This window comes from Marmota marmota, unplaced genomic scaffold (genome assembly GCF_001458135.2).
Source record: "Marmota marmota marmota unplaced genomic scaffold, marMar, whole genome shotgun sequence".
NCBI classification, from domain to species: domain Eukaryota; kingdom Metazoa; phylum Chordata; class Mammalia; order Rodentia; family Sciuridae; genus Marmota; species Marmota marmota.
Window position 1 is genome coordinate 24,637,917 of NW_025999932.1, and position 23,310 is coordinate 24,661,226.

General features: G+C 40.1%; 1 protein-coding gene across 3 annotated transcripts in view; it reads left to right on the forward strand.

Moving 5' to 3' along the window:
- The window catches only part of Mtus2 (microtubule associated scaffold protein 2), a 567,575-nt gene that overhangs the window by 371,559 nt on the left and 172,706 nt on the right, over nucleotides 1-23,310 (forward strand). For all 3 annotated transcript variants that reach the window (XM_048800772.1, XM_048800774.1, XM_048800773.1), the window contains one exon: nucleotides 9,164-9,325. In XM_048800772.1, the coding sequence (XP_048656729.1) occupies nucleotides 9,164-9,325 (162 nt within the window). The remainder of the gene's footprint in view (nucleotides 1-9,163; nucleotides 9,326-23,310) is intronic.

A 23,310-nucleotide genomic window follows, 5' to 3' on the forward strand; every position in this document is an offset into this window, starting at 1 on the left:
CCGCCGCCCCGAATCTTACTCTTTAGCCAAACCAGGCTCCTTGGTGCTTGCATAACTGCGGGCCTTTCCTGGCTGTCCCTTCTATGTAACAGTTTTTCCCTGGCTTGGCAGATCCAAATCTCACCCACCTGTCAAGACTCACCTTTGTGTCTTCAGTAGTACCTTCCCCTGGGCCCGTGGCCTGAGCTTTCATTGTTCTTTATTGGTAGTTAAAGTCTGTGTCACTTTTTCCTGGTCGTTGCAGTTTGTGTTTCTGTCTTGCCCCTTCACTGGACCAGAGAGTCTGTGTGCTCGTCGGTGTATTCCCTGTGGATGGGCATAAAACAATAATAACTACATCAGCCAGCATCTGCTGAACGCTGACTGTGTCTTTCCTGAATTTCTGCAAGTTGATACATTCCCATTAAATGTGAACTTCTCAGGATTAGAGAAAATGTCCCTCATCTCTTTGTTGCTGAGGCTGAGCACAATGCCTGACACATCATTGGTGACCCATCAATGTTTCAGTGGATAATATAAGGATTTATATAAGCACCAAAACTTATGTGAGGATTTATTAAGCCTAAACCTTTTTTAAAAAATTTCCCTCTCACTCTTGGTGTATTAGTTTTATATCGTGGTGACCAAAATACCTGACAAAAACAACTTAGGCCAACCACGGGTGTGCACACCTGTAGTCCCAGCAGCTCAGGAGGCTGAGGCAGGAGGATTGCAAACTCAAAGCCAGCCTCAGTCACTTAGTGAGGTCCTTGGTAACTTAGCAAGACCCTGTCTCAAAATAAAATATAAAAAGGGCTGGGGATGTGGCTCAGTGGGTAAGCACCCCTGAGTTCAATCCCCAGTACTGAAAAAATAAAAAATAAATAAAGGAGGAAAAGTTTATTCGGGATTCAAAGGTTCAGAGGTCTCTCCATTGTTCTGGACCCAAGGAGAGGCAGCGCATCATGGCCCAAGGGTCCAGTAGAGAAATGCTGCTCACCTCAGGTGGGGTCAGGAAACAGAGAGAAAGAAAGGAAAGAGACCACAGAGAAGATGAACCCTTCCAGGATGCACGCCCCCCACCTCCTCCAGCCCCATCCCACCTGCCTACAGTTAACCACCCAATCGGTTCATTCAAACTAGGATGGTCTAGTACCCGGGACTTGGTACCCAGGGCACACCAAGCCAGCGCCACAAGCTTCTTTCTACAGGGAGCACCTGCTCATATTTAAGGTGCTCTCACAATCCAAGTATTTTGCCTCTGAGAATTCTGACATTTACACAGGAGCTTTTGGGGAACACCTCATATCCAAACCATAACAATTTGACTTTATAATTTTCTTTTGTAAAAGTAAAAGGTCCAGAATTTAAGACTTTACCTTTTTTTTTTTTTTTTTTTTTTGCTATAGAATCTCAACTTTTCTTGATGGAATATTTCATCTTGAAAAAGAAATAGCTTTGCTGAAATAGCAAGATAGCCTGTTTACTTTAGCTCTTTAATGTGAGAAGACATATACATCTAGGTTAAAATATGCAGAAGGTAGGAAGTAAAACATTCAGTTGATACTTTAATAATTAAACTAAATTTTGTCACTAAGCAGTAAATGCTGCTAAATCAATGAAATATGCATCAATTAGCTAATCATGCAGCCAGAACATTATACAACTTGATTGCCTGGGATATTTTTTTTAAGTCAGTGAAGAGAGTAGTTTAATCATTATAATATGGATAAATATTCAAAATCAGTAAAACGTGTTTCTCAGAATGCTCCCATATTATTAATAACTGGATTCCCCCCCCCACCCCAATAGCTTTCCCCTGTCTTAAAAAACCTCATTTTGGTCTGGTTAGTTTTTCCTCGTGGCATTATTTTTTCTTTCTAAAACTCAGGCTCAGTAACTGACATTCCCAATAAATGAACAAGTAAAAAGAGCATTGAATATGGATCAGGAACCCTGATTGCTCATCCTGACTTCAGTCATAGTTAGGATTTTCCTTGTAAGGAGGCTGGGTAAGCTCTGCTCATTACTCTGTGGTATCCTATGAATATATAATATATCCTCCTCCCTCCTAGTGCCCAAAAGTCTGTGAGAGACTACTCTTTCTTTAGCACAGACTTTTCTGATCTGAATTTGCATGTGCCTTCCTCTCTCTGTGGTTGTCTTAGTGTGCTTTGTGCTGCTGTAACAAAATGCCATAGACTAGATAAAGAACAGTTGTTTATCTCCTGGAGACTGGGAAGCTTGAGATCAAGTGATGAGATTTTTCTGTTTGTATGATCAGGGCTGCATCCTCCAGAACATAAGAATGCTGTATCCTCACATGGCAGAAGGTAGAAGGGTAAGCAGACCATAGCTTCATGAAGCTCTTTCATAAGGGTCTTAATCCCATCCATGAGGGAAGAGGCCTCATGGCCCAATCATCTGAAGGGCTTTACCTGTATACAATCACTTTGCCAACATCTGGATTTTGAGGGTACACATTCAAATGATAGCAGTAATGTTGGATCAGAGTGGCTCAAAGTCACACCTAATTTGATAGAGAAGATAAGAAGGATGAAGGGACCCAGGGATGAATAGAATATCACTCTTTCTCCTATGAGCTTGATTAGTATCCTGTAATGAATGGGATGTGTAGTGAGTTTGAGTAATTTTTTTTTATTCCTTATATAAGAATATACCATCAGGAGACAGAACAACTTTGGGACAAGCTGGTTTTCGAAATTAAGGTATAATTCAAACACCATAAAATTTTCCCTTTTAAAGTGTACAGTTCTTCTTCTTCTTCTTCTTTTTTTTTTTTAGGGTTATGTGAGGTAATCCCTATTAATTCCCAAACATATTCATCACCTTAGAAAGAAACCCCACCCCCTTAGCAGTTACTTCCCATCCTACTTCCCCATAGCCCCTGGCAACCACTACTCTACTTTTATATTACCTCTTCTGGACATTTCATACAATTGGAATTATACACTCTGTGACCTTTGTGCCTGGCTTCTTTCATTTGTCCCAATGCTTTCAAGGCTCATGCGTGTTGTAGCATGGGTCAGTACTTCCTTCCTTCTTAGTACTGAATCACATTCCATTGTGTCGATAGACCACGTTCTGTTCATCCATTCAGCCGTTGGTGGACATTTGAGTTGTTTCTACTTTTGGGCTATTATGATTATGAATATTTGTGTACAAGTTTTTGTGGGATGTGTGTTTTCAGTTTTCCTGGGCCTAAACCTAGGTGTCAAACTGCTGAGTTATACACTGACTCTGTTTAACATATTGAGGATCTGCCAGACTGTTTTCCAAAGCAGTTGCACCATTTTACCATCCCACATCAGTGAAGGAAGTTTCTGGCTTTTCCCTCTCCCCACCAGTATTTCTTGTTGCCTGTATTTTTTCTTACAGCTATCCTAATGGGCTTAAAGTGATATCTCATTGTGATTTGGACTTACATTTCCCTAATGCCTAATGGGCACCTTATTGGCCATTTATATAACTTATTTGGAGAATTTTCTATTTAAAACCTATGATCATTTTTAAGTTGTGATATATGTCTTTTCAGTTTTGCATTTATAAAATTTATTTATATATTTTGGACACTAGACCTTTATCACATATATAATTTGAAAATATTTTCTCCAATTCTGTGGGTTGTCTTTTCATTTTATTAATAATCCTCTGAAGCACTAAAGTTTTTTTTAATTATTATAATGAAATCTAGTTGATCTATTTTGTTAAGTTAAATGTGCTTTTGATATCCTTCTAAGAAAGCATTGATTAATCCAAGGTCATTAAAATTTACTTCTATTTTTTTTCTAAAAGTCTTTGTCTTTTTGCCATGATACTTAAGTCTTTGATTATTTTATTTTGTTTTTAAGATTTATTTATTTATTTTTGCATGATGGGGATCAAACCTAGAACCTTGGACATCCTAAGCATGAATTCTCCACAAAGCTATATTAATCAACAGCTTACTTTGATATATTTTAAATTCATTTTTGCTTATGGCGTGAGGTAGATATTCAAGCCCATGAGATTTTGATAAACTTGCTATTCCTTGCAAATTCTTATGCTGTAATGAAGGAGAACTTGTCTACCAAATGGTAAGTTGATGATATAATTTGGACATCTACAAAAGACGGCACAGCAAGGACACCAGAGGCTATAGTCCGTTAGTTACTGTGGCCAGGGAATACCTTTACATTTTGGGGTGATAGTGTAAGAAATGTGGGGAGTATTGTTTGTATGGACAAAACAAGGGAATAAGAAGAATGACCTGCCAACTAACCAGCTCAATAGTTGATAGTATACAGAAATTCCTTTAATGACATGTGATTGTTTGTTGAAAAAGTTGTCTTTTCTCCCTACCTCACACTTCCCAGTTACCATTTATTGACTTCTGTTCTCCTTGGTCTCTCATATTTTCACATTTTCTGACAGAGGTATTGACAGCCCCATTCATAAAAATGCCAGTATTCCTTCAATCTTTATAAGTCTGATCAGCTATGATGGAGTGCTGCCCCTCTTAGAACTGCCTGTTTTGCTGTTTATGTTATGTTCTTAGCCTCATTTTATCTTCATTATCTAACATTGTGCCTAGGGTATAATTAATTTCAGCATTTTGCTGGTCTTAGTTATATCTATGCTTGTACTTCCATTAGTTTGCAGTTGGAGGGGGGAGGCTTAACTGTGTTCATTGAAATTTGACCATTTTTTTTTTCATGGAACTTGACAAGCATATTCTGGAATCTATATGCAGTAATAAAGAGCCAAGGGAAGCCAAGGTAGTTTTAAAGGGGAAAAGATCAAAGCTGGGTCATTTGTTTTGTATCTTACACTAGAGTAAATAAATTCAGAATGGCATTGGCATAGTGATAGACAAATAGATCAATGAAACAAAACAAAGAGCTCAGAAATGGGGCCTAATATGGCAGAGAGGATATGCGTTCATCAAAACATTTCCCTTTTCTCTTGGACACAAACTAAACTACATTTACCAGCTTCTCTTACTGATCTCCTGTAACTGAATCCCAGTCAATGGGCTAAAGGCATAAATGATGTACCTCTCTCAGGTAGAGCTCATAAAATCCTCCTGTGAACAATTTATGTTCCCTCCATCTACCATCTGAATGTTAAGTTCTTTTGAAAACCCCAGAGTAGGGCAAGAATACAATGTGGAAGGAGCTGGGGTCCTAACCTGGAGGACAGCTCCCCAGGACAGCAGACCCATCTGGAGTACCTGTGTTAGGTGATTCATGATCCCAAAATAAACATTGTTTTAAGTTACTGAGACTTCTGAGTTATTTGTTGGCCTACACTAATACATGATGCCTGAATGAAGACTTGGCATACAAGATCTGGCTATAGCAGATATTGCTGAGAAGATGATGGACTATGTACAAGGCAGTTTTCTACCTATGCAGAAACCATCTACAAGTTCAGGCCCTGTGCTATGCCCCATTCCAGGTGGACTAATGATCTAATTGTAAAACATAAATGTTTTAGAAGAATGCATAGGAGAATATCTTTATGGTGTCGGCATAGAGACACACAAAGTACAGCAGAAAAGACTGATAAAATTCAGTAGCACTAAGATGAGAAAATTCTCAATTAAGGCACTGTAAACATGAAAACAAGCCAAAGATAGAAAAAGTATTTGAAATGCATATCCAATAAAAGATTAATATACAGAATATTTGAAGATTTCAGGCAGAAAACCCCAGCAGAAAATGGGCAAAAAATTATTAGTGAGCATCTTAGGGAATAAAAAGCTTACATGTCCAATAACTATATGAAAAAAATCTTAATGCCATTACTGTCAAAGATGTAAAAGCATGTTAACTTGAAGAAATTAGTATCATGTTTACCTGACTGCCAGCATTAAAGTCCAGTGATGCTACATTAGTTACCTGTACAAAATGTGAGTCCCACCAAGCAACTTGGAAAGCAGTTTTGAATATCACGGAGAGCTGAACAACTTCCTTTGGTCTAAGCAATTTCACTGGCTGTGGGATTGGTGATGTTTTGTTCTTCTTAATCTCGGTAATCCATTGCGTTGTTATTCTCACCTCTTTCTATGTCTGAAATAGCTCATCATATTTTTAAGATAATCTTGCTCTTCTCTTTAGTCCTTCATCCAAAAGGTATGGTTAGATTTTCCTCAGTCCTTTCCTTTCTTCTCACTTAGAGCAACCTACTTTATATCAATCCTTAAAAGACTTTCTAAGTTCCATTGAAAACTGATTTATCAAATAACTATCTGAAGAACTTAAAATTAGGATGCAATAAACAAACATATAGAGCATACGATACACCAGACACCATTTTCTTGAATTAACTGTTGCATCAACCTTTTTTTAAAAAAGTCCCTTGCTTTAGCTCTTTCCATTCTCACAACAGCTCTATGAAGTAGGTTGCTATGATCCCCACTTAGGAATGAAGACGCTGAGGTACAGGGAGGTGGTAGGTAGAGGAGATGTTCACATCCTGGTCAGCTTGCTCCCATGATTTCACCTTGCTGATGTCTGCTGCCCTGTGACCAAGTGGAAGGGTAGATAAATTGCCTGGGAATTTCAGGCTAGAGTCGATTAGGGTTGGCCAGAAATGAGGTGACTGAATTCGCCATATGAACCACTGCCGCTGTCTCGATTCTCCAGCACATTTTTCTGACTCACACAAGCAGTTTGCTTATTTCCAGTTGTTTTCTTCCTCTTAACAAGGAATAGTTTAATGTTGTCAGCATTGTCATGAACTACTTGAAACATTTATAGAATTCACCAACCATTTCCAAATTCAGAGTGCTTTTCGTTTACTGAATAATGCAGCTTTAATTTCTGGCCAGCTGAAGCTGGTTTTTGAAGAGTGGATCTGTTTATTGCCGGCTGCGTCCCACAGTGATGGACAAAATAAGAGTTTTTATAGTTCTTTATTGTATTTTAGTTTTGGATATTTTCAAGTCCTGAGAGCGGAGTACATAGCTTCCCAGAAACACACACTTCCCAGATGAATTCTTCCCAGCCTGGAAAGAAGCCAAATCTCTAAATTGATACGTTCACTGAATGATAAATTGCATATAAGAAAATGAAGCCAGATGCAAGAGGACTTGATCAAAGGACATTTGAACTCTGCAAATGATATGAAATATTTCTCTTTTTAAGAAATTTTAATAAATTGTTAAATAAAAGACTGTGTGAACAGTTTGAGCTTGATTAAGCTTCTCCTACATATTTCAGTGAATAGATTATTCTGGCAGTATGTCAGCAGTGGGCTGGACATCAGATAATCCCACGTGGAATATTTCTAGGGGGTGAGCCCCACCCCCACCTGAAATATCACACAAATCAGATTCTCTGGATTCTGGCACTGGGCTGGTAAGCCTGCATGATAATTGAGACTCATAAGACTTACTATTTTGCAAGTTCAAGGTGTTGCTTTTCCTGATTGGGTTTGAAGCAAACAGGTGCATGCTTCATTTCTGACACCCAGGACAATGCAAATCCTTTCAGTGGGGTTTCAGTGCATTTTTTCAGCTTGCAGAGGTCAAATGCATTTTCTTAGCCACATTTAGAAGCATTGAAATCCTTGCACGGAACTTAAAAGAACTACAGTACATAAGTTCTGTTTTAAGAAGTAGCACATTCTTTATTTTTCCTTTCCGGATATGCTTTTCTTTAGAAACAACACAAATCTCACCAATTTTAAACAGTTCTTCCGAGGGAGAAAAGCAACAATCTCTTACTTTAAATTATCGAATGAAACTCTAGTATGTTATAAACACTAAAGCCATCTTAATATTGCTATCAATTTTGTTCAGGTCCTATCTAAATAGAATGTTCTGACTCTCATTTTAAAATGATAAAAACAAACAATCTTTCACTCCAATGCTGTGTGCTTCTCCCAGCTTTCATTGCTTAATTTTTTTCGTGGTAGATGGTCATGGTCCTATGAATTGACAGGTTTGTTCCAAACAAGCAGTAGCCTCAGTATACTGAGGCTCTCTACATGAAGAGATTAGAGATTAGACCTCATAGCTATACTCAGAGAAATATTTAAAAGATTACGTTTTAACAGGGAATTGATGGTGGCATCATTGATAAGAAATTGCAAGTATATAGACCACAAAAGTTTTGAGAAGATCTAGAAATAAAGTCTGGTCCACAACAACTTTTCATATTTAAATCTGGACCACACATCTCGTGCTAGGTCTTTAGGATTATAATAAGCTTCCTATAGAGGAAGACTATCTCTATACTGAATACCAATCCAGTTATCTATAGATGTCTTCTCCCTTTGAAATAAATGAGGTTGCTGGGAAGGCCAGCTTGGTGTGGCCTCAGCTTTTCAGACAAATAACTTCCATGAGTTTCAAAGGGATTCCTTGGTTTTGTGCTACCATCGTCCACCTTCATCCCACACCTCCTGTTCTAGAGGCAAAATGAGCAGGAATTTGGGGGTCTCTGAACAAACTTCCTGGGTGGATAGGGCAAGTATATATAGTCAATCTCTATCCACGTCAGCAGGTCTAACCAACTATGGATCAAAAGTATTTAGGAAAAAGTCACATCTGTGCTCAACATGGCCAGGCTTTTTTATCCTTATTCCCTAAACCATGCAACGTAACAATGATATACACAGCATTTGCATTTTATTGGAGACATTAAGTCATTGGGTAATGATTTTTATATGTCAGGATATGTGTAGGTTCTACATAAATGCCACACCATTTTACATAAGGAACTTGAGCATCTCCGGGTTTTGAAATCCCCAGGGGTCCTAGAACCAATCCCCCACTGATGTCAAGGGACAACTGTCTTTTTATTCTCACTTCTCCTGGGTCACTCACACTTGTTTCAAAAAGGGGATGCTCATCCTTCTGTGAGTCATCCTGTCAATGCTTATCTCCACGTACACAAGCAACTTCTCTTCAAAGAAGAGAGGCAGCTCTTGGCTTTTGTGGAGCCCCCTTTGGTGCAGGGGATTTGAGTGACAGACGTTTAAGCAGTAGCTAAAGGGAGTCCTTTTCTATATCTGTTCCAGAGAAATACTTTTCAAGGCCACTCACTTAGAATGAGGTCAAGTTCTACAGCAGATGGCAGGCTTAGGATTGGCTGGCACGTGCCAAAGGCAAGGGGGTCATCCATTTTTCATGAAGTTATAATTAACACACTGTCTGCCTCCCTGCCTCCCACAGGTTCAACCTTTGGGAATGAAGAACAGCCAGCTCTGAAGGCAGCTCTGCCTTCTAAGGACACACCCAAGGGGGCCAGCCGAGTGACCCCTCCGGCATCCTCCAGTGTGACAACACCCCGCAGGAGTTTACTTCCAGCGCCGAAGTCTACTTCTGCACCTGCTGGTAAGACTTTCTGTCCTGGAGAGGCTCCGTGGCAGAGTGCCCTTTCTGCTTTCGTGAAAAGGCTTTTGAAAGTCCCTGTGTACATCAGTTATTTAAGTGAGATGACAGATGAGTCTTAAAGGGCATTTAAAATTAATAATAATGCTCTGGTTTTCAAGGTGCTTTCACATGTTCATATGTTGAAATCCTCAACTGCCTCCCGTCTTCCCCCTGTCTAGTAACCCTTTGAATCACAGTCTTGATTTCAGAAAGCAAGAATAAAGCTATTTTAAGCTGACTGGCATTTGGCTCAGGGAAGCGAACGCTCATGAGATCATTAGAAAGGCGGGGGCATAAGCGAGCTCCAGGCTGTGCCTCCAGGATGAGCCCCAAACCTCACTTAGCACTGCTGCCACCTTCTGGCTCCAGGCTCACACCCCCAAAACTGGGCAGGACCCAGGGATTGGCTTCTACTGCAACAGGTTGGATGGAGAGCCATGCTATGCCGGCAACACGGAGCCCTGTGTCCTGCCTCTCCAGTGCCAGGAAGCAAGTGGCCGGACATGGGGAACTCAGTTATGTAAAGATGAGGGAAAGGAAGGTACTTCTGTAGACTCTGCCAAGGCCATCCAGGTGTGGCCCCTCCTGTGCTTTCTCCTGCCTTGTCTCACACAGTGTATCTGTCACCAGCAGGGACATCTGAGCATATTGTCAGCTTTCCATCATCTGGGCTATAGGAGACATGTTATCAGGAAGGCAGAGTGTGTGTTGAGCCCCAATCCACTGTAGATGGTTCACTCTGGTATTTTCTTCTCCAAATTTTTCTTCTGTGAATATAATCATATATATTTATGTATATATATATATATATATATATATATATATATATATATATATATACACACACACACACACACACACACACATACACACACATATCAACACACATACACACATATGTATTTTATGAGCTTTTAAAAATGTGATGGCATTACAGATTGAGCATCCCTTGTCTGAAATCCAGTGTGCTTTAAAATCTGAAACTTTATGAACACTGATAAAATTCCACAAGTAGAACATTCCCACCTGTCTTCATGTGATGGGTTGCAGACAAAACAAGGGTGAAAAAACAAACGAAAGAAAAAAAAACCTCAGGCATGCTAACAATGTTGTATAAAATTACCTTCAGGCTATGAGTATGAGGTATGTATGAAACACGAATTAATTTCATATTTAGACTTGAGTCACATTCCCAAGATATTATCTGTATGCAAATATTCCAAAATCTTTTTTAAAATAAAATCTGAAACACTTCTGGTTCCAAATATTTTGAATAAGGGACACTCAACCTATATACCCATTTTTCTACATGTTGCATTTCTTACTCAATATATCATAGAAATACCTTCAAATTAATGATATAGCTATTCATTTCAATGGCTGCCGGGTGGGGATATAGCATGATTTATTCAACTATCCCCTGCTAAATGGGCATTCTCTTTGTCGTGGGTGTTTGCCTTGATGATCAGTGCTGCAGTAAGTAACCTTCAATGGCGAGCATTCTTTGCATGAGATCAATTCCCAGGAATGAACTCGCTTTGTTTAAAGCACCCATAGGTATCTCTAGATTCCATTGCAAAGAGGCTGCAATGTTTGTTTCCACTCCAATCTCTCCACTTGAGATTGGTGCTTTAGTCAGCTTTTCATCATTGTAACCAAAGAACAATTTAGAGGAGGGAAAGTTGATTTGGGACACACAGTTTCAGAGGTCTCAGTCTAGAGCCAACTGTATTGTTCTGGACCCAAGATGAGCACATCATAAGGGAAGAGCCCCAAGAAGGAGAGCTGCTCACCTCACGGCAGGGTCAGGAAGCAGAGAGAGGGGGAAGAAGGAAGGGGACACAGGGAAGAGTCACCTTTCCAGGGAACATCCCAGTGACCCACTTCCTCTAGCCATACCTCACCTGCCTACAGTTACCAACCAGTTAGATAAGGTTATAGTTCTCACAAACCAATCATTAATGTATCATGCAAGATTTCAGGGGACACTTCATATCTAAACCATAACACTGCATCCCTGGCTCTCAAAGTCTGTACCCCTCTCACAATGCAAAATGTGTTTAGTCCCTCTCCATGAGTCCCATAGTCTTCACAGTTCCAGCCTTGCCCAAAAGTCCAAGCCCAAAGTCTCTTCTGAGAGACAATAAAAACTCTTGGCCTTGAACCCCTTGAAAACCAAAAACAAGTTACACATATCCAATATACAGTGACACAAAAATTCCCATTCCAAATGGGAGAAATAGGGGCATAGAAAGAAGGGATGGGGCCGAGGAAAGACCTAAACCCAGTCAGGCAAACAGGTCCCTTAATTCCTTGTAAGCGTCTAGGACACTTGGCTGTGAGGTGTTATTTCCAAAGGGCTTTGACAGCCCACCCCTTTGGCCTTGCTGGTTGCAGAGCAAAGGGACTCTCTTTTAGTCTGAGTCTCTCTGCAGCCAGCAGCTTCTCTCAGCAAATAGTCCATGGTCCACATTAGTAGCATTTCTTAATTACTGGTGTCTCCATTCCAGCTTCGGCTTTACCTTTGCAACTTCACAAATCACCCTCCCGGGGGCAGCCTAAAAGGACTCCACCTAACTACACTTTGGCTGACTTCCCAGGCCTCCCTTTGAAATCTCAGTGGAAGCTTCCATGATCCCTTAACTTGAGCATCCTGCATTCCTGCAGAACCAACATCATGTGAATGATGACAAGGTTTGCTGCCAGCCACACAATGCCTGGGCCCCTGGGAATCATGTCTGTAGTTTCTTCTGAGTGTGTGGCTCAGTATGAACAACTTCCTAGGACCCTCTATGCAAGAAGGGCACCCCCACAATCTCTTCTCAAAATAATTTTTCCTTCTACATCCTGGAACCTGAAGTAGGTATGGTCCTGCAAATTCCTTAAAAAGGTGCCCTTGAGTTGGCTTTCCAATTGTCTCTATACAAAGTACTTAGCATCTCTTTAGGAACTATAATCTCTTTAAACACACCTTCCGTGGCCCCAGCTTTACATCCACTCTTCTGGCCAAATTGCAAATTGTAAAATCCTTTTATCTCTATCTCTTGCTCCTAATTCTCACATGAAACCTGGCTAAAAGCTGCCAACAACATCCATGCCACTGAGTGAATGTGGTGCTGCCTTGAAATTTCCTCCCCCAGATTAATTAGTCCATCATTTTAAAATTAAGATTCATACAAAGTCTCCAAACATAGGGAAAATGTAGTCCAGTTTATTTGCCAGAAGATAACACAAGTAATCTTTTTTTTTTCTTTTTTTTTTAATTTTTATTGTTGGTTGTTCAAAACATTACATAGTTCTTGACAAATCATATTTCACACTTTGATTCAAGTGGGTTATGAACTCCCATATTTACCCCGTATACAGATTGCAGAATCACATCAGTTACACATCCACTGTTTTACATATTGCTATACTAGTATCTGTTGTATTCTGCTGCCTTTCCTATCCTCTACTATCCCCCATCCCCTCCCCTCCCATCTTCTCTCACTACCCCATCTACTGTAATTCATTTCTCCCCCTTGTTTTTTCCCCCCTTTCCCCTCACTTCCTCTTGTATGTAATTTTGTATAACCATGAGGGTCTCCTTCCATTTCCATGCAATTTCCCTTCTCTTTCCTTTTCCCTCCCACCTCTCACCCCTGTTTAATGTTAATCTTCTTCTCATGCTCTTCCTCCCAACTCTGTTCTTAGTTACTCTNTGGATCAAGGAGCTTGATATCAAATCAGAGACACGCCGTCTGATAGAAGAAAAAGTTGGCTACGATCTACATACTGTGGGGTCGGGCTCCAAATTCCTCAATAAGACACACATAGCACAAGAGTTAATAACTAGAATCAACAAATGGGACTTACTCAAACTAAAAAGTTTTTTCTCAGCAAAAGAAACAATAAGAGAGGTAAATAGAGAGCCTACATCCTGGGAACAAATCTTTACTCCTCACACTTCAGATAGAGCCCTAATATCCAGAGTATACAAAGAACTCAAAAAATTAAACAATAAGAAAACAAACACAAGTAATCTTTAATTCAATTCCCAACAGAGTTCTCATTTTCTTCTGAAACCTCATGAGCACAGTCTATATTCCTATAAGCATTCTGATCTTCTGAGCTCCCACCAAAGTCACCCACCAAGCCCCACTTACAAAAATCTGCATCTCTATAATCTTTTCAAAATTCTTCCTGCAAACAAACTCCAAAGGCTTCTGAGTCCCATGGTGAGATTAGTCACAGCAAGGACCCTCCTCCTCAGTAAACCAACTTCTGTTTTAGTTAGATTTTCATCACTGTGTCCAAAATACCTAGCAAGAACAACTCATGGTTGCAGAGGTCTCAGTCCACAGGTGGCCACCTCCATTGCTCAGAGCCCAAGGTGAGGCAGCACATCATGGGGGAAGGGCCCAGGGGAGGAAAGCTGCTCATCTCATGGCAGGGTCAGGAAGCAGAGGGGTCAGGGAAGGAACCACAGGGAAGATGCACCCTTCCAGTGCACACCAGTGACCCACCTCCTCCAGCCTCTCCCCACCTGCCTGTAGTTACGACCCATTTAATCCATTCAAACTAAGATGAACTAAGATTGTGAGGTTACAGCTCTCACAATCCAATCATTTTACCTCTAAACATTGTGTATTAACACAAGAGCTTTGGGAGGACACCTCATATCCAATTTATCCCTGTCTAAAATTTTCATCTCCTTGATGGGTCTAAAGTATCATCTCAATATTATTTAAAAGTGCTATCACTAGACTAGCTTAAAACCCTGTTTTATGCTGCAGTAAAACTTCATAATTTCCTTTGGAAAGATCTAAGTTGTTAAGTTTTTTTCTTCCTTGGGGAAGGTAACTTTTTGGAGCAGTGACCATGTCTCTTTGGTTAAACAGTTTCCCCCTTGCCTGCCACCAGGGACTGATTCATAGTAGGTACTTAACATCTGCTTGTTAATGGTTGAATGAATCAACAATTGAATGAATGAATGAATGTCGCCTGGCATTTCAATCTTTCAATTCCAGCTTCTCAATAGTTTGGCCTTGCTTTAACTAGAAAATAATTACATAAGCCCTGCGTTCCCTGCTGGTTGGGAAGTGACGACATCAGAACACCAGTGCACCCCCCAGGGGCCCATGGTCAGTTAAAGTACAGTTGTGGAATCAACCCTGTAGACCAATGTTTCTCAAACTTTAATGCATTAGTCATCTGTAGGATTAAAAAAAAAATTACTGGGGCCTATCCCCAGAATTTCTTAGGTTCAGTTTGGGATCAGATAAATTTACATTCTAACAAATTTCCAGGTGATGTTGCTGTTCCTGGTGGTCTGGGGACTCATACTCTGTGAACTACGATTATAGAAAAACAGACTAGGAATTCGAAGGGGCAGTTTTTAGAAAAAAAAAATGCAAATGGATCTTAAGCATATGAAAGGATGATCGACCCTACTCATAATAAGAAAAAATGTAAAATGAAACTGCAATGGACTACACAATATTATACTTGAACACAAAATACAGAAGTTTGACCACATACTGCATTTGTGAGGCTTCCTGGAAACAGGCATTCTCATACATGTCTGGTGGGAATTTAACATGGTACAACTCTTATGAAGAGGAAGTTGGCAGTAGCTAACAAAATCACATGTACATTTATTCTTTGACTTAGTAGTCCCTGTCCTAGGACTCTCTCCCAAAGGTAGAAGGGCAAAGATGCAGTGCACAAAGTGATTCAGGGCAGCACTGTTTAGAATAGCAAAAGACTCAAGTACCCATGACTGGGGAGGTGGATAAGTTGTGATCGGTCCCCAGGGTGCAGTACTTGCAGCTGTTAGGTGGATGGGAAAATAGCTCCATTTACCTCCCCAAAGTGATTTCCAGGACATACCATTAGGGGATAAATGTAAAGTGGAGGAAAGTGTGCATGGTAGACTACCTTTTATCTAACAATTGGGACATTTTATATTATCTATGCACCTATTATAAGGATAAAACTATGTAAAAAAAAGTTGCAATTTTTTAAAACTTATTACCCATAGGGGAAAAGAAAGATGAGGAGGAGGGAAGAGGGTTAGAGGCTAATAATAATCTTTGAATCAACCTTATTTTATAGATCTGACTTTGAAACCACATAATGTTATACGTAATTATATACTCACATTGAACTTTAAAAGATGATATCTAAAATAACAAAAATGACATTAAACAGATGAAAGTAATATGTACCCTATTGGTGAGATGACTACACTAAGAAGAACTATCCAAGTAACTTTAAAAATCCAGTAGTTTGATGTTCATCTCCAGTAGTACCTACCCTGGGTTCAGAAAGTATTGCAACAAAAATCCTAAACTGTTTTAAGTTATTATAATATTGGTGGTAGTGTCAGTATTGTGGTTCTGCATCTGCTGGTATTCTGAATTTCTGTATCATGGAATAAATATGATACAAGTATTATGGGATGAGATATGAACTCATCTGAAATTTATCTTTTAAAAAAAATCTCAATTCTGACCACTGGAAAGTTATAAACAATGACTGAACCACAGGTAGGGAGCACCCCTAGTACACAAATTGTCATCTCTAAATTCATTTCCCATTCATGGGACACAGGGGTCCTTGAAGAAATGACTAGTTCCAGGCTTAGGACAGGAAATGTTGTTGTTCTATCTTTATTGATTCAGTGACCAGATAACTGAGTATAATGCTGGCAGGTAGAATGTTCTGGAGATAGAGAGATAAATGAGACATGATTCCTGTCTCCCAAAGTTGGTGGTGGAGAAGCACAAAGACACAATTGCTTAAAACATTGTAGATACGTGTTGTAGTGAGCTATTATATTGCCTAACATGTGGAGGGCCTGTTAAGGATGGCTAACAGCTTCCTCACTCAGACAACTGGATGGTGATGCTGCCCTTAATTACCAGACTGAAAGCAAAAGGAGGACACGTTTAGAGAAACGCTGGTAAATCTGATTTTGGATGAGATGAAACTGTCCAGAAAGAACAGGAAGTAGGCAGCCTGCAGCTCTAAGGAAGTTGGAGATCTAGATCTGGAACTTCTAGGCCATTCCGCGCTGGGAGCTGAAGCAATGGCTTTTTATGTGAATTTGCCTAGGAAAGAACAAAGGAAGGGCGGATCTGAAGGCAGTTACCTGGGGATCACCAAAATGGGAGAAGCAGGCAGACAAAGCCCTCCTGCAGGAAGAAGAGCTTTCAGAGGACCAAATGCAAACCAGGAGTGGAGGCCCATTATTGATGAATGGGAAAGGTGAAGGAAGGAAAACAGGGGGTGGGGATTACTTAAAGGGAAAGCACAGACACAGATGAAGGCAGTCCCGGGATTTAGAAGGTGTGGTACTTAGCTTTGTGTTTAGAAGAACCAAGGAGGAGGGGGCCAAGGTGAAGACGGGGAGCCAGGCCTGTTAGGTATGGGGGAGGGGCGAGGAGGAGACTGGGGGTCCCAGCATGGAGCTGGGTGAGGGGCTGGTGCAGGAAAGGACCTGCACTTCTTCTCTTTGTCCACCCCACAAGGCTCCACTTGACTTTGGAGGTGGGTCTGAAGGAGTTTTGACACCTTGTTTTCTGACCCTGCGTTCCCTGCCAGTTGGGAAGTGACGACATCAGAACACCAGTGCACCCCCCAGGGGCCCAGCCAAACCAAGGAGTAGCATCTATTATTATCACAGCCTCTGCTTTTTAAGAGGACAGGCTCAGAGATCGCAGCAAAGCCAAGTCCTCTCTCCCTTCTAAGGGTTGCGGTGTGTCAGCACTGCTAGACTGACTTGCATGTGATTAAATAAATCCGGTTGTTACCAGTCTTTCACAAAACTGGAAAAAAAAAAAAAAGGTTTTCCTGTGTTTCTACAGCAAATTGAAAGACCTTTTCTTTTCCAACCATATGGTTGTAAAAGATGTTGTCACTGGAGCCCAGGGGCTTGCTGGAGCTCCAGGAATAAGCAGTAATTAAAGCACATGATATGAACTTTTTAATTTTTATAGGCAGGAGATCAAACATCCTTTCCCAGGGCAGGTCAAGTGTGGACTGGAGGCAGGGTGGTCAGTGTGCGGCACTCCCCCTGGAGCCTGGGTGGGCCCCCGCCCTGGCTCCACCCATCCTAGCCATTGGACCTGCGGTAAACTCTTCAAATTTCTCAATTGGTTTAAAAACAAAAAGGGGGAATAGTAGCACACACTTCATGGGATTAATATTTTGAAAATTAATAGAAATGAAAAGACATAAAACATGGCATATATTTAATAAGTGCTCTCTGAGTCTTACGTAGTCTGAGAGGGCTAATTAGAATGTGAAGAAATTTTAGGGGTCATGGGTTCTTTCCAGTCTCTGAGAGGCAGAAGAAGGCCTTTTTTGAAAACTACTAGGTATTCACTGAAATTGGTCTTCCTTTCCTTGTTTTGCCTACACTTTGTCCTAACCATGAATAATCTGCCCTTTCCCCCTGAACTAACTTCCTTCCTCAAAAACACGCATTCACTAGTGCAGAGTAAACCCATATTGCAATCCATAATGCATGCATGGTCCCAAATGCTTTCAATTAAAATGGTCTGCACATTTCCAAAGCTAGGAGGGGGGAAAAAGTGAAAATCCCAAAAGCCCTTTCTCTAAGTGATTATTATTGATGCTTTTTGTCCATAAGTCCTTTATATTTACCTACTTCTTAAAAGGTACCTAAAGCCAGGCACGGTGGTGCACACCTGTAATCCCAGCGGCTCAGGAGGCTGAGATAGGAGGACTGAGAGTTCAAAGCCAGCCTCAGCAAAAGCTTGGCGCTAAGCAACTCAGTGAGATTCTGTCTCTAAATAAAATACAAAATTGGGCTGAGGATGTGGCTCAGTGGTCAAGTGCCCCTGAGTTCAATCCCCAGTACCAAAAAAAGATAGCTAAATTTCCTGTTTTGTGTTCCCTTCGTGTTGGGAGTTCTCTGAAAACAGGCAGCATCATAGTGACTTTTTCTTGTAGGTCCCTGTTAGGAACATGCCTTATCCCTCGTATCTGACCTGGCTATGGTCTGAATGTTTGTGTTCCACAAAAATTCATTATGTTGAAACCTAATCTCCAAGGTGTGGTATTAAGAGGGGAGGACTTTGGAATGTGTTTAGGTCATGAGGGCAGAGCCTTCATCAATGATGTTAGTGCCCTTAAGAAACTGGCCTAAGGGAGCTTCTTCACCTCTTGCCTTGTGGAAACACATAGAAGGGCTGTCTGTGAGGCCCTCACTGGACACTGAACCTGTTGGCACCTTTTCTTAGACTTCTCAGCCTCCAGAATTATGAGAAATAAATTTTGTTTATAAATTACCCAGTCTCAGGTGTTTTGTTATAGTAGCCCAAATAGGCCAATACCGGCCCCCCTCTCCCTATACAACCCCATTGCTCCTTCTTGTTGACATTTATCTTTTCTTTAGGTCTTAGCCTAATTTTCTTTCTCAAGGGACCTCCCCCTTTCATAGCTCTTCTCACTGGTATAATTGTCTAAGGATTTCTGTGTCTGAAATCTCTCTGCCCCTGATCCTTACAGTATGCCTGTCTTTCTTCTCCCCCAAACTCAGCACCAACAGGGTGCTCAGCACAGAGCAGGCTCTCAGCAAATACCTGTTGAATGAATAGAAGTCACAGTTCCCCTAAAGGCTTGGGAAGCACAGATCACAATGTGTGCTCAGAAAGTACTTGTGAGTTGCCACAGGTGGTTGCATAATGAAGCATCAAGACCACCCAGTTACCTAGGGCAAGTGAGAGACGTGCCTTTTACCTTTTTGCTAGTACAGGCTCTAGCAGATACCCCTAGAACACACCTGCTCTGAGCCTCTGGGGACTACCGCAGGGAGATTGGCTTCTCACGCACCACTGATTGCAAATTAGAAGGCCCCTAGGTACCCACAGCTGGCAGCTGCCTCTTTCCTCCTCTGGGGTCTGCACTGAGGGAGTGGAGCATAGCAGAGTGTGTGAATTTACTCAGAAATTTAACTTCAGTGGTTCCACAGGCTCTGCCTTTGATTTCCACAAGGCATAAAACTTTTTATACATTAATCTATCGTTGACTTGAACGGGGAGGAGCTAGGTACTTTAGAATAAGGATTATAACACCCCAGATGCCCTAGGCAGAGGACCCCACTCCAGCCACTGTGTCAGCACCTGGCTGTGGCCCCTGTGAACACTGCAGCTGGTTCACAGACTCCTTGGCTTCAGTCCCGCCAACCTTGTGAGGTTCCAGGGCTGCCTGTGTTGTCTTTTCTCCAACACAGGAGACGGAGATGCACCAGGAGATTTTGTTTTGATGCACAGGTGGGGTGAGGACGGGGACACAGACATCACCTAAAAAAACAGAGAACATGGAATTATCAGAGCAGGATGTGGGGTGGGAAAAGCAAAGTAGAAAGCTCATTTGAAAATCATCTCCAGAAATGATTGTTTTGGTTTCAGTTCTTATGAGAAATTTTAAATTAACAGACATGATATTGAGGTATTGAAAACTATTTTTTCTGCTTTTGTTAAACATCGGTTACACTTTGAGAAGTGTCTTCTGATTTTCTATATAAATATTTTTAAAAACTTGCCCAGTGTGGTGGTACATGCCTGTAATCCCAGGGGCATGGGAGGCTGAGGCAGGAGGATTGTGAGTTCAAAGCCAGCCTCAGCAACTTAGTGAGGTCCTAAGCAACTTAGCAAGATCCTGTCTCTAAATAAAATATAAAAAGGGAGTGGGGACATGGCCCAGTGGTTAAGGACACCTGGGTTCAATCCCCAGTACTCCCCCCCCCCGAAAAAAAAAAGAAAGAAAACTTACTTTTTTAATTAAATTTTTAAGGACTTTCAAACTGCTAAAATACTTAAACTGAGAACATTTTAACATACATACATACATACATACATACATACATACATACATAAAATGAGTTCAAGTTATTCTTTTCTAAGTCTAATGCAACTCTAAGACCTCTTTGCATTTCAAGATCATTGTTGTTGAAAAGTAAATTTTATTACAGAATTTTAGTGTTTTATGTATTCCAAGGGTTTGAAATTCTAATTTAAATTAAATCTAGTTTCATGGTACTTCGTTCTGCCATCAGGCAAACTAAACAGCAGACGTTAGGCATGCAGATTACAGTTAAACCCCAAATAATTGGATTTCTTGGGTCTGAGAAGTATTTCAGGTATTTTAATTACTTAGATAACACACCGTTTTGTTGTTTTAACCCCTAGTTGGAAGCATTTCTATTTTTTCCCTTTTGTTTTCGTTTTCATCTTTTGTAGTGCAGGGGATGGAAGCCAGGGCCTTGCACAAGCTAGGCAAGTGTTCTACCACTGAGCTTCACACCCAGCCCCGGAAACATTTCTAACCTGTGATTCTTTGCTTGCATCCCTTGGTGATTCCAAGTTAATGATGCTGAGCTCCAGTGTCTCAGTGTCATCTGCTCAATGACTGCCATCCATTGTTGGAGATTCAACATGTACCAGCAACAGGACAGACCCAGGCTGTTTCCTTTAACCTAGATTTCTAATGTGAGTTTTTTGCAGGTTTTTTTTTTTTCCTAGTTCACTCATTCAGCAAACATCTGCTTGCTTCTGCTTGCTTTAAGGCACAGGCATCTAAGGATAATTAGAACAACCCTTGCCCTTGAGGGACTCACAATAAGGTAAATGGATTGGTAACCTAATAATTAGAGTGAGAGTTAGAGGCCTATAATCCTATTATCTGGATTCCAGTTCATTCTAGAACACCAAAAATTCATAGTAAGATGGGATAAGAAAAGAATGAACTGAGAATGCTTAAATTTAATAGGTTTTATTGATGACTTACTTAATCATTTTTTATTTATTATTTCTTAATTCACATTGTAATTTATTTGTCATTTGCTCACTTTCTGATTTCAGGAAAGATCCAGGGTAGTTTACAGACAAGGGCCTAGAATAACAGGCACAGGGCTAAACATGCAAATTAAAAAAAGAGAAAAGTGTGATAAAGCTAATTTCAGCGTTTCCTGACTGCAAGGGCAAAATAAGAGACATAGTCAGGAGGAAAGTGCCTATATTTCATCAAAAGAGAAAAACTTATTTCCTAGCACAAATTTTTAAGATCTTCATTTTTGGAATTTTAAAGAATTACATTGAACAACATAACTGACCATGAATTAAATGTTTCTGATAATAATTAGAAAATAGTTTAAAATTTTGGAATAGAGAGCCCCTTTTAAGCAAGACAGAAAACATTTTTAAAATGACAGAATTTTAACTTACATAAAAATTAAAAGTTTCTACTATTAAAGTCATCTAGCATTGAAAAGAATGCTAAGCTGGGCTGGGGTTGTGGCTCAATGATAGAGTGCTTGTCTCATATGTGTGAGGCACTGAGTTCAATCCTTAGCATCACATAAATATAAATAAATAAATAAATAAAGGTATTGTGTTCAGCTACAACTAAAACATATTTTTTAAAAAGAATGATAAATTGATAGATGTGGCTACATTACTGTAGTGTGCTGATTTTAAGTCCTTTGAGTATAAACCAAGGAGTGATATAGCTGGGTCAAATGGTGGTTCCATTCCTAGTTTTCTGAGCAATCTCCATACTGCTTTCCATAGTGGTTGTACCAATTTGCAGTCCCACCAGCAATGTATAAGTGTGCCTTTTCCCCCACATTCTCGCCAACATTTATTGTTGCCTGTATTCTTGACGACTGCCATTCTGACAGGAGTGAGATGAAATCTTAGTGTAGTTTTGATTTGCATTTCTCTAATTGCTAGAGATGTTGAACACTTTTTCATATATTTGTGAATCAATTGTATTTCTTCTTCTGGGAAGTGAGAACTCTCACTTTTGAACTATGTTCTTCTATCTTGACAGAATTTTTCCAAACATGTTTTCATTTTTGTGATAAAATACATAAAAGCAACTGAATAAAAAATAGGATAGTGATTTTTTTTCTGAGAAAAAATCACAAAGAATACAGAAAAATGATACAATTAACAAAAATCTAAAAATCTCTGAGTCCATTAAATAGCCACAGTGTGTATTGACATATTTCCTTCCAGTCTTTTCTCTATATGCATGTGGATTTTTCATACTTAATTTGGTGCTTTGTATATAGCTCTGTATCCTTTTTTAATACTTAACATTATAACCAAGAATTTTCCAATATCATGATAAGTATGTAAAAATGTTATTATTATGTTATAATAAGTTTATATTGATTAACCATAATTTATAGGATTGTTGACCTACAGAACTCTCTATGTCTTCAGTATTTTAATTGTTCTCAATGTTTTACTATCCTGGAGCATTTATTTTGCAAAAACATATTTTGGGGGAGTTCATCAAGACTACCCTCAGCTTTGATGACTTCCCTAGAAGAGTTCATAGGACTCAGAAGTTGTTGTCTTTATTATTATGGCAGCAAAAGAATCTAGAGTAACATCAGTAAAGGGGAAAAGCTCGTGGGGCAAGATTCAAATGAAAGCAGGTGCAAGTTTCCAAAAGTGTCCCACAGTGGACTGCACAGTTGTGCTTCAACAATGACCTGTAACAGCATGAATAAAGTCTTGCCATTGAGAGGTGTTCATCCAAGCCTGTTTGTCTAGGGTTGTATTACAGATTAGTCACACAGACATGCAGCACCTATTCCGTGTATGAACTATGTAGGCAAATTGCTACAGCATTGGCTCACGTTTGATCAGTCAGAATATTCGAAGAGCTCAGCTCCAGGGAACTGACCAATGGCCAGTCATGAAACGGGCCTTTTGGGGAGCATGCAGGCTTTGAATAATACAGGCCTGCTGGTTTATCCCTTCCCCACCAACATACTGATGTACAAGTTTCCCTGTATGTTCCCAGGCTAAATTTCTAAAAGAGGAAATACCAAGTTACATTGACATGAGGCTTTAAAAATAGTAAATATTTTGACCATGGCTATTTCTTATAGCAAAAGTCAAATCAGTGATACGATAGTA